The sequence below is a fragment of the Corvus kubaryi genome, unplaced genomic scaffold (assembly GCF_017639235.1).
Source record: "Corvus kubaryi isolate FWS band 111438036 unplaced genomic scaffold, C.kubaryi_AGA036_p1.0 37300, whole genome shotgun sequence".
Lineage (NCBI taxonomy): Eukaryota > Metazoa > Chordata > Aves > Passeriformes > Corvidae > Corvus > Corvus kubaryi.
In genome coordinates, this window is record NW_024581093.1 from 18,259,618 (window position 1) to 18,270,807 (window position 11,190).

Consider the following 11,190-nt stretch of genomic DNA (forward strand, 5'->3'; position numbering starts at 1 on the left):
GCGGGATTGGGGCGGGCCCGGTTCTGAGGGAGCCTCCCGGGGGCGGGGGCGGGATTGGGGCGGGCCCGGCTCTGAGGGAGCGTCCCGGGAGCGGGCCCGGTTCCCCCGAGCCCCGGATCAGGCGCTCGGCTGCAGCTCCAGGCTGGAAGCGAATGCGGTTGGCGGCGCAGTGTCCGTCAGGGGCCTCCGGGCTGGGCCCGGTGCTGCCAGGGATGCTCCGATTAAAGTTGTTAATCTCATCTGTTCCCTGCTTTGAAAAGTCAAACAAAAAAATCCCCCGCAAACTTAAACTGGAGTGATAGAGTGTAGCCATGACATGCGTTGGCTTCATACACTCCTTTAAAAGGGGATTAAGGCAAGAATTAACTATTTTGATTTTTCTTCTTTTTTAATCGTTAGTTTCTAGTTATTTGTTATCTCTAATCCCGGTTGTTTGGGGTGGGGGGTGTTTTGGGGGTTTTGTTGCTCTGTTTTGTTTGTCGTGGTGTTTCGGTGAGGTTTTTGTTGTTTTAAGGGGGGTTTTTTGAGAACTTTGTAGAATTTAAGCTCTGGAGGCTGTTCACATTTGCCCTGTTTACCCTGCCTGTGGCACTGACAGCGGATGAACTGCGGCTGGCGCTCCCACTGCTGCTCCCGAGCGCTGCTGGGCCGCTGCCGGGGGCAGGTAAGGCGAGCTGGTGGCGCCCGGGGCTTGTACTGGTGCTCGGCGATTGTACTGGTGCTCAGGGACTGTACTGGTGCTCAGGGACTGTAGTGGCGCACAGGGACTGTACTGGCGCTCAGGGTTTGTACTGGTGCTCAGGGACTGTACTGGTGCTCAGGGACTGTACTGCCGGTGCTCAGGGACTGTACTGGTGGTGCTCAGGGACTGTACTGGTGCTCAGGGACTGTACTGGCGCTCAGGGACTGTACTGGTGCTCAGGACTGTACTGGTGCTCAGGGACTGTACTGGTGCTCAGGGACTGTACTGGTGGTGCTCAGGGACTGTACTGGCGCTCAGGACTGTACTGGTGCTCAGGGACTGTACTGGTGGTGCTCAGGGACTGTACTGGCGCTCAGGGACTGTACTGGTGGTGCTCAGGGACTGTACTGGCGCTCAGGACTGTACTGGTGCTCAGGGTTTGTACTGGTGCTCAGGGACTGTACTGGTGGCGCTCAGGGACTGTACTGGTGGCGCTCTGGAGGCGGTCGGTGCAGTTCACGCTCACAATTCAGCTGCGCTCCCTTGCGCCGAGTGTCCTCGCTGGGACCTTTGTCCCCTTCTGTTCCGCATAAAACCGGAGAGAGTCATCGAGAGCCCACTCGGGCATGAAAAATGGCTCTTCCAAGCCCGATTGCAGTGCTTTGCACTTTGTTTTGTAGTGTAGTGTTCCTCGTGTGCGGGGCAGAAGGTGAGACGCGAGCTGTTGTTGTTGCTGCTGGGGAAGCCACTGCACCAACAAGTTGCAATGTTTTTTTCAAAGGCAGTAAATCTTTTATGCTTTGGTTACCAATTTGCAAAAATGCCTTCATATTGCTAAAATTACTGGTTTTGTGGGATGAAGCTATTTTTGAGATGATTTAATGAAAAGAAATCTTTCTGTCTTTTTTAAAAGGTAGAAAGTAGCAACATTTCTGAATTATCTAAACAAAATATTTTTAAGATCTTGTTAAATTATAAATTCAGGAAATGTTAGTGGTTTTGCTGTTTGCTCCGAAATTTGCTCTTGCAGAGTGAAACAGGTAAACTCTGTCCTACCTGGCTCCAGGTGTCACTGGCAGGAGGGTTTGGCATGGGGTGTCTGCCACTGCACCAAAGCAAAATGAAACCTGGACAAAATTGAAAGGAATAAGCTGAAATGTTCTAAATTAAACAGTCAGGTAAAAATACTTAATAGAAAAGTCTATCTGATAATTATGAAGATGCAATTTAATTTTTTTTCTTTTTTACCTTTTGCGTTGCTTAGGACAGAGTGCTGCTGAGCCAGAAGTGACTATTGCACTCGGACGGCTCAAAGGAACACAGACAAAAGTGAAGGGGACAGACAAGCGTGTGAATGTTTTCCTGGGAATTCCTTTTGCCAAAGCCCCTCTTGGATCTTTGAGGTTTTCCCCACCTGAACCGCCTGAACCCTGGACTGGTCTGAGAGATGCAACTTCTTACCCACCACTGTGAGAGCTGTTCAGTTCATTTGTAGACAGAACCTGCCCATGCTGGTCAGGGTTGTGTTTATTGGGATACAGGGGCCTGATTTTTGCTGAGGAGTTTATGTTTGGTAGTGGATACATTGCCAGTACTGGAATATTTCAAGTACAGGTGTGGAGATGTGCTTTTACAGGCTGCACCTCTCACTGATTCTAAATAACACAAAATTCAAGCACCCTGTGGGGATTCAGCCTGTGGGGCAAAAAAAAGTGTGTTTTCTCAATCATTGCTACATTGATGCAATTGCAGTTTTTGTACTAATAATTGTACTTTTTTTTTGTGAAGGTGTCCTCAAGATCTGTCCCTGTTGAAAGCAGCTGAAAAAAACTTTAAAGAAAAGCACATTGCATTCCAAACTTCTGAGGATTGTTTGTACCTCAGTGTTTACAGCCCTGCTGGCTCAAGCAAGAAGGACAAGTTACCTGTATGTAAACCATTGAACAAACTTGTGTTTTATAAAGCTTGCAAGTAATGATTGCCCCTAAGAGACTTAATTGCTTTTGAAAATGTGATGCTGCACAGGCAGAAATAATATTAGCGTGTAAAATTCAAAGTCCACCAGTCTGAAATTCAGCTGCCATCGTGCTTCAGTGATTTGGTGTTCCTAATTCTCGGAGGTTGCTTTCCTTTTTGAAATGAAATATGCAAACCAGTGCATAAAGGTGTGTCTCACCCTTTTGTTTCGAAGGTAATGGTGTGGATCCATGGAGGCAATTTTATATTTGGTGGTGCTGCTAGGTATGATGGCTCTGCACTGTCAGCCTACGAGAATGTTGTGGTGGTAATAATTCAGTACCGACTGGGACTCCTTGGATTCTTCAAGTAAGATCACCTATTTCACTTTTTACTAAGTACTTGCTGTCATGTTTAAAGCATGGGTAGTTCTGTTTGCTAAATCTGCTGAACTTCTATATCAGCTTCCCACTGTTACAGTGGTTTAAATGTACATAATTCACTGACATCAGGGCTTCAGAACACCAAGAAATGTCTGTACATCCCATGTGATTGCAGCCTGCTACCAAATCATAGTTGGGCTTATTTGGATGGGTTGTTTGTTCTGGCCTTTGCTTCCATCCTCTGGTGTGTAGAGCAAAAACTCATGTAGAGTAAAGGCCAGGGATCCGCCCATGCAGGGGTGAGCAGAGAGTGGAGGCGAGTCAGGGGCTGAGGTGTGACCGTGCGGGGCTGGAGGTCAGGGCCAAATATGACACTTTGGACAATATATAAAATGTTGAGATTGACTTTACTGTGGGATTGTTGGTGTTCCTGAAGAGTGGCTTGTGCTGCTTTCCTTTCAGTACTGGTGATGAGCACGCCCGCGGGAACTGGGCATACTTGGATCAAGTCGCAGCTCTTCGGTGGGTCCAAGGAAACATTGAGCACTTTGGTGGAGATCCAGGCTCTGTCACTCTCTTTGGTGTATCTGCAGGATCTTGCTCTGTTTTTGCACATGTAGGTATATAGTAGATAGGAATAAAAGTCTTCAAAAACTCACTTAGTGTAACTTTTCATGCTTAATCTGGTTTTTGACAGGAAGTTTAACAGCATGTTGTGCTAAATCTAGAGACTTCCCCTGTAAGCAAATAAAGATGTGTAATTCCCCACTGAATCCAGGAGCCTAGTCAAGCATAGAGTTATGAATAAGGGTGTTAATGTAGAATAAATACTTTCTCTTCTTCCCTTCTTGGCAGGTGTTATCTCCTTTATCCAAGGGTCTCTTTCATAAAGCAATATCAGAGAGTGGAATTCTAATTCCCCCCAATAAAGACTTACATCTTTCAACAAATCTTGAGGTAGGCTCATTTTTTTTGCATTTTAAAGTCTTTATAACCTAAAATAGGATGCTTATATGTGATAATTTGTTTAAACGAGAAAAGGGGAAAATCTCATTGTGTGCTGTGCAACAAAGATGATCCAGTTTATTCTTGCAGCACACCTGTTTAATTTCAGTCTATTTGGTGTTAGAAATAGATTGTACAGCTATATGATTGTAACACCTGTGGGCTGTCAAAGGTGTATTCAGTCATACACATGCCAAGCTAGGCAAATGTCCATTTTTGTACCCACTGTACCCTATACAGTAACTGGGACATTTATTATGGAAAACTTAATAGGAATCCAGAAGAAGAATTCAGGGTTTTATTGACCTACAGTTTTTTAAGGGAGTCTTTTATTTTATGTGAAGTAAATTAATTTAAAATAAAAAAAAAAATCTTAAAATTTTTTCTATAAGTGCCTTTTAATTTCTTTTCCTGTAATGGCAGACAGTAATAATGTAAATGTTTCTGGATTTTCTTTCCTTATTTGGTTTATGCTACAAGCTTGTATTATCTCTACAGCAAAGTTTGAAGAACAGTGAATGGAAATACAGCAAGAAAGAGAAGTACACCAGAATGATTTCACTTTGTGATCGAATTGTAGCATTTCTAGTAAAATAAAATACTCAAAGATCTATCAAGCTCACCTAAATCTGCCACTAAATCCAGCTATTAACAACAGTGTGTATAATGATTTTCTAACAGTGCTTGTCTTTGTTGGTAATTTTCAGAAAATTTCCAGTATCTTTAAGTGTGAGACGAGCAGTTCCCTGTCCCTGCTGAGCTGCTTGAGGAAGCAGGAAGCAGAGCACCTGGTCTTTAACAGCAAGGTAGGTGAGACTTCATGGCAACAGAATTTTTTAATGGCTCTCTTGCAAAACTTTGGCTCAGCCTCTGATCAGAGTTCATTGATGGTCTGTTCCAAAGTTGATTTTTCTTATCTTTTGTCAAAATACTCCCTAAATTTTGAAATCATTTCACACAGAATTTCTCTCTGGAAGTTTCGGCAGTGTCGCAGCACCTGTAAAGTTGTGAGCGAGGTTTGAGCATCCCTATGTTTTAATGTCAGAAGCAGCACAGGATCAGGAACCCATTACATTCCTCTACACCTTGACCCAGCCATTGTATACTCCTGTGCCAAACTAAATTTATGTTACAGTGGATGTAGACACTTGAATTTCTTAAAGCCCTTTTTTGCACTTAGGACATTGAATGTGGACAACTTACATGACTTCAAGGGAAATTTGGAAATACTATTAACAACTAATTTGATCTTTTTTTTTTCTCTTCCTTCAGGAAATCTCATTTCTACCCTTAGTTTTGGATGAAGTGTTTCTTCATAAGCCACCTGAAGAGATATTGGCTGGAAAAGAATTCAATGTAGTGCCATTTATGATAGGAGTCACCAACAATGAATTTGGCTGGAATATTAGATCTGTAATTTAATGTCTATTCTTCACTTTTAGTGTGTTTTTAATGTTTGTGTTACGTGTTAGGACAAGTCTTTGCATTGTTGGAAATACATACAAGGTAAACTTTGTTTGCATCGTGGCTCTGCAGTGACCCAGAACCACCTGGTCACAAGAGGGTGAGAGAGGCTTCATCTGCAAGTTAAACATGGACACATCAGCTGGAACATCAATTTTGTAAAGTATTTTCTTATCCTAGAATTTTAATCCCTCACCCAGGCAGAGAGAGGAAAAAGAATGCAACAATCAAGGGCTTATTACAGAAAGAAAATTAAAGCCAATCCTTTCCCCCACAGTAGTCAGGGTTGATACATAGTGTGTTTAAAAGTGTGCCACTGATCACCTAGACCAGCTTCCCTTGTGTGTCATCACCACCCTGCAGAAAGAGCTTTCATTTGAAAACCTTGGGGCAGAATGTGGGGACAATGCAGGTGTCCAGCCCACTCTGCAGAAATCCTTTCTCATAGGAACTCAATGGGTAACACAAAAACATGAGCAAATGCTCTCAGTGCACAAAAACTGCAGGAGATGGATTTATGTTCTCTCTCTTTCTTGTCCCTTTTTTTTTCATTTCCTAAGTATTCAGTTTCCTTTCTGCAGTACAAAGCATTTGTTCTGAATCTGTGTAGCAGCTGTCTCTGGGAACATGCTGGTTTTAATTCCCAGTGCAAAGTGAAATCGGTTTGAATTTATTTTGCAGCCAGAACAGTTGTTTTATGTAATGCTGTAAAAGAGGAGGAACCCTGCCTTATCCTTATTTCAAAGGGCTCAAACAATTGCACTAGAGACAGGCTGCCAGTGACTTTTAAGATCTCCCCCAGTAGAATGAAAATCTGCCTGTGAGACAGAGGCAGCTTTTTGCTTCAACTCTGCCCTTATGTTTTCTGGTCCTACAATTTTCTTAATGTTGATTTAAGGATTAACTATGTAGTATGAGTGGTCTATGTAGAAACCTTCACCAAGGCAACATTTACTGCAGTAAATACAAGCTTTTCAAGACAGCTGCTGCATTGTGCTGTGCTTTTGCATGTGATTTGATGTTCAAAAATAAACACCAGTAGTAAGAACTAATGGAATAATGTAGTTCCAATGCTGAAAATAATGGAGACATTGAATGGTGCTAATAACATTGGTTTTTTTCTCTGTACAGACATCAAAAATGAGAAGTTTGAGGGAAATAGGAGATAGAAAATCAATTGCCTCAACTCTAGAGTTTTTTCTACCAATGATAGTAAGTACTGCTGCACTAATCTAATTTGAGAAGTGAGTTTTCTTTTTCAGGTGTCTAACAGACCTGGTCTCACTGCTTGAGTCATAGTGTCACTAAGGGCTGAGGTCATGTTATGCTTTGGGGAGAGTCCCAGCAAAGTTGACAGGACCAGGGTGTACAGAGTTGCCCACAAATAGGATTGAGTCAGGCCTGGGATTTGGAAAAATGCCTTTTTCATTCTAGACCTCAACCAATACTTTAATCTTACATATTTGTAGGATTACTGTGATGGTATCCTGAGTGTTAAAGTATCTCATGGCTAGTCTCCTGCTTGGGGGGCTTCAAGGCATATTTTTCAGTATGTTTACATTAATTGGAGCTTTTAGAGTAGTTACTTTGCACTCCTAGTTTTGAGGTGTATCTTTCAGGCAGCAAATTCTAACCCTGAAAACTTACACTGTTTTTGGAAATCCCATTGGCCTTGTCTTCTTGTCTAATAGTCCATAAATCTGTCAAGGACTGAGAATTTACTTTTGAAATTCCCATCTCTCTTCTCCTGAAGAAAACAGAAGCCAAAGATATTGTCAGGAGAAATTGCTGGATCTACACTTATTCCTGTAGAGTTTTAACCCATATAAATCTAGTGCAAATTTGACCTGAGGTGGCTGGTTTGTTTGCTATTTTTTCCCTACAAAAATCGTGAATAGGTTTTGTTCTGCATCAACGTGGGTGCTGTCCTGGACCTTTGTGCCTTTGCAGAATCTCTGAAGTTTAGAAGATGGCAATTTCAGCTGCTAATTTAGACAGTGATCATTTGTCTGTTTGTTTCTTGTCTCTTAGGATGTACCCTCAGATTTTCTGCCCATGATCATAGATGAATATCTGGGAGACACAGAGGATCCTGCAGAGCTACGGGACCGATTCCTGGACCTGCTGGGGGACATGGCAATTGTTATGCCTGCCATCAAAGCACTGAATTATCACAGGGGTAAGCTGATCAACAGCAGTGGGACATTTAAACCTCCAACTGGAGGCTGGATCAAATGATGTAGACTCAAATCTTGTCATATATAGGCAAGTTGCCTTTGGGAACTTGAGGAATGATACCGGTCTGCAGGGTTGTGTGTAGTCCCTTTTCTTTGTATTAAGTGTCTTGCACTGTGCTCATAATCACAATATATTGAGAGCAGAGCGTGATAACACAGGTGAATGTTTGCTAACTTAAGTATGCAGGCTTAAAAATCGAAACATATCAAAGCAACCTTTGTCCTTTGGCCCACAGCTACTTGGGAGGTCAGCTCTGTGGTCTGGAGATTTTCTGGTCTGAAAGTGTAGACAAGCCATGCCAAGATACCCAGAACTGGAAATAGACTGATGTTATTTTGTTTTCTGTAAGTTTTCCTAGGGTGGATCTTTGAATTTTTAACTTTTTTTTTTTTTTTTTGGTAAGTGCTGAATTCTTAATTTTGCATTAAAAATAGAAGTACATACTTGAATGTAAGAATTGCATTAAAAATGTGCCCAGTATAAAGCTTTGTTTAAAGTAATATTTTAAACAGCTGAGACAGCTGTAGTTTATGTATCTCTTCTTTAACTCTAAATGTTATGTCTTGCAGAGTCTGGAGCTCCTACCTACTTCTTCGAATTCCAGCACCGGCCCAGTTCATACTGGGATAGCAAACCAGACTATGTGAAGGCTGACCATGGGGATGAAGTTGGCTTTGTCTTTGGGGGGCCATTTCTGGCTGGTGACATCCAGCTCTGCAGTAAGGAACAGACACTGCTCACTCATAAATTAATCTGGTAGCACTGGCGTTCTTCTATTCAATGTTCTATTCATTTTTATCAGACTGAAGTGCATATATTGGCAGTGAGATCAAACCATAACCCTTTCTCCTGACAGATTTGGTTTTACAAATTTAACCCTCTCTGTCTTCTCTCCTGTACAGTTTGCTTGTTCTGAAGCACAGTAAGTTCCACATCTTGTCAGCAATTCAGCAAATAGGACATTTGCTAGAAAATTCACTGTCATTATCCCAGGACTGTGCATGAATTTGCCAAATAGCTTTGGCTGAAAATTAAATTGAAGGAAAGGTCAATTAAACTTGCAGAATGCTTGGGAAGCAGGAAATCCAGGATCTCTTCTTTTCCTGAGGAGTTTAGGCCAGTGTCTCCTCCTTTCCAGGAAATCTCATGGGCTGTCAGGCTCCAGAGACTGAGGGACTTGGTCTTTTTTGCAGGAAGTGATTCCAGCTGTGTTCAGAGCAAGGCTTGGAATTCCAGTGTTTCATTTTCTATGTGAAGATCTAATGGTTAGGTCTGTTTTGCTCCACAACTCAATTAATACTTGAGCATTTATTCAAATGGAACCAGTCCATTGAGGGAGGATTAAGGGTGTAATCCCAACATTTCCATGGGATTCTGGAAGTTCCTTCTGGCAGAATCCCACATTGTTACATTCCAGATGAATCTGCCAATCACTGAACAGTTAAGATACATGATGCCACTTCCTAAGGAACATTATGAATCCAGCAGCATTCTTTAATTACATATGCCTAAAACAGTAATACTCAACATGGAGTATTTGCTTTCCCATGGAACAAATTAGGAACAGTTCTTATTTTGACAAAGAGACACAAAATGTCTGCTTATTTTAAGTGAATTCACCAGTTTTTCTGGTTTTATTTTTCTCATTTGCGCGTAGTTCAAGTCTGGTTCAAAGCCTACATAAGTGAAAGTATTTCCTTTTACTCCATTGAACTTTGGAGCAAACCAGCTATGTTGTAAAGCCCTTTGTTAATCTGTTACCAGAGCCTTTTCCTTTTGCTTATATTTTATATTTATTTTTTTTACTTACATATCTTGGCACTAGAAAACACTGAACAGTTCTTCTCCTCTTTGCCTGAATTTACCAAGGGCATTAAGATATCAAATACTTTTCTTAGTGTATTGACATGCATTTATAATTAAAAACACACTGGAACTGAAATAATTCTCACCCAGTGATACAGTGATCTTATGTGCTCAGAAATGGAGTGGCATCATCTTGTGTGAGAATGAAGAAATCTTTGCCTAGTCATGCACTGAGTAATAGGGAGAATTTCAGTCCCACAACACTAGAATGGGATCCAGGAAACAAAGCCATGTGGCCCATTCCTGGAGTTGTACTGGGATGCAGTACACGTGGGGTTTTTTTGGTTCTGCTCTGATTTCCTGGAAGGTTACAGGCACATCACCTCATTTCCTTGTACCCTAATTCCCTGATTTCTACAGTAAGGTAATTATGCAGAAGTCGTTCATGAGGAGTGCTGACATCCCTTGATGCTTGCTGTATTGCTGATATTTTGCTGGTGTTGTGTCTCTGTTGCAATTGCTAAGTTGTTACAGTATGTTCACACACAGAAATGCTGCTCGTGTAATAGCAATGTCTTGATTTCTGCCACACAGAGGAACTATTCTGTGTTTTGTCTGTCAGGTGAAGTTACAGAGGAAGAGAAGAACCTCAGCAGAACTCTAATGAAGTACTGGGCTAACTTTGCTCGAAATGGGTAAGAATCATGAGATTAATGACAGATATTGCTGCTTTGCACTGACTCCATGGGGAATTGGCTGTTTTGTTGGTTCAGTCTTAACTTCTGTGATTGAATTCCCCTGCAACTGAAAAGGGCACTCACTCTTTCTTTCCTCTTGCTTACAGAAATCCTAATGGAGAGGGTCTGGTTGAATGGCCATCTTACAACCAAAATGAAGAATACTTGCAGATAAATCTACAACAAAAGAAAGACAGAAAGTTGAAAGAAAAGAAGGTAGAATTCTGGAAAAAAGTGATCCTTGAAAAGACAAAGACCAAAAGCATGGAAAACAAGAAGGTTAAATTAGAGTTATAGTTTACAGTCTAAACATGCACATAATATGCAAGCTGTTAGGATAGTAAAAGGAATTACTTGAAGTAATTTTGAGGATAAAATTACACTTCCCTTCTTTGCACCTTTTCTTCACAGTTCTCATACTTGCAATTATTCCCTGTAATAATTCCAGTTGATCCCTCACTTGTTAAATACAGCTACCTGATTTCCCCAGTGCTCAGATTTTTCTGTCACTCCCCCATGACTGAAGACAGAATGTAGCAGCAACATTGTTTAAATAAAGTGAAATCAGTGAAGACCCAATTTGTGAGTAAAACTGTCTCTTGATGCCAAGTTTATCGGTGGTACAGAAGTTTTGTTGTGGTGTAGATACAAAAATGTCCTCTCTGGAAAGAAGATGAGACTACAGAATGTTCTGCTTCATCAGTTGGTTTTACAACTGAGACAGGATAGTTCTGAATGTTGTGGTACCTAATCTGTAACAGTAGTGCTGGAATTAAGACTTCTCCCAAAGGGAGAATATGCCTCCAGTACCCACAATTCTCTACTTTTAAATTTGGCTGTAACTTCCCTACAAGGATTAACATTTCTGTCTTTTCCCCAGTGCTTCTCTCTGTGCTTCAGGCTGTTCCCTGTGCCACCA

At 41.6% G+C, this 11,190-nt stretch overlaps 1 protein-coding gene across 1 annotated transcript; it reads left to right on the top strand.

The window, feature by feature from the left end:
- The first annotated feature begins 1,197 nt into the window (after positions 1–1,197).
- On the top strand, positions 1,198–10,850 carry CES2 (carboxylesterase 2). The gene is made up of 13 exons (XM_042027658.1): positions 1,198–1,391; positions 1,947–2,151; positions 2,471–2,609; positions 2,874–3,007; positions 3,484–3,637; positions 3,877–3,978; positions 4,734–4,832; positions 5,299–5,439; positions 6,622–6,702; positions 7,522–7,669; positions 8,298–8,447; positions 10,157–10,229; positions 10,379–10,850. The coding sequence occupies exons 1-13, from the start codon at positions 1,316–1,318 to the stop codon at positions 10,566–10,568; spliced, it is 1,692 nt and encodes a 563-aa protein (XP_041883592.1). The 5' UTR covers positions 1,198–1,315; the 3' UTR covers positions 10,569–10,850.
- The last annotated feature ends 340 nt before the right edge of the window (positions 10,851–11,190 follow it).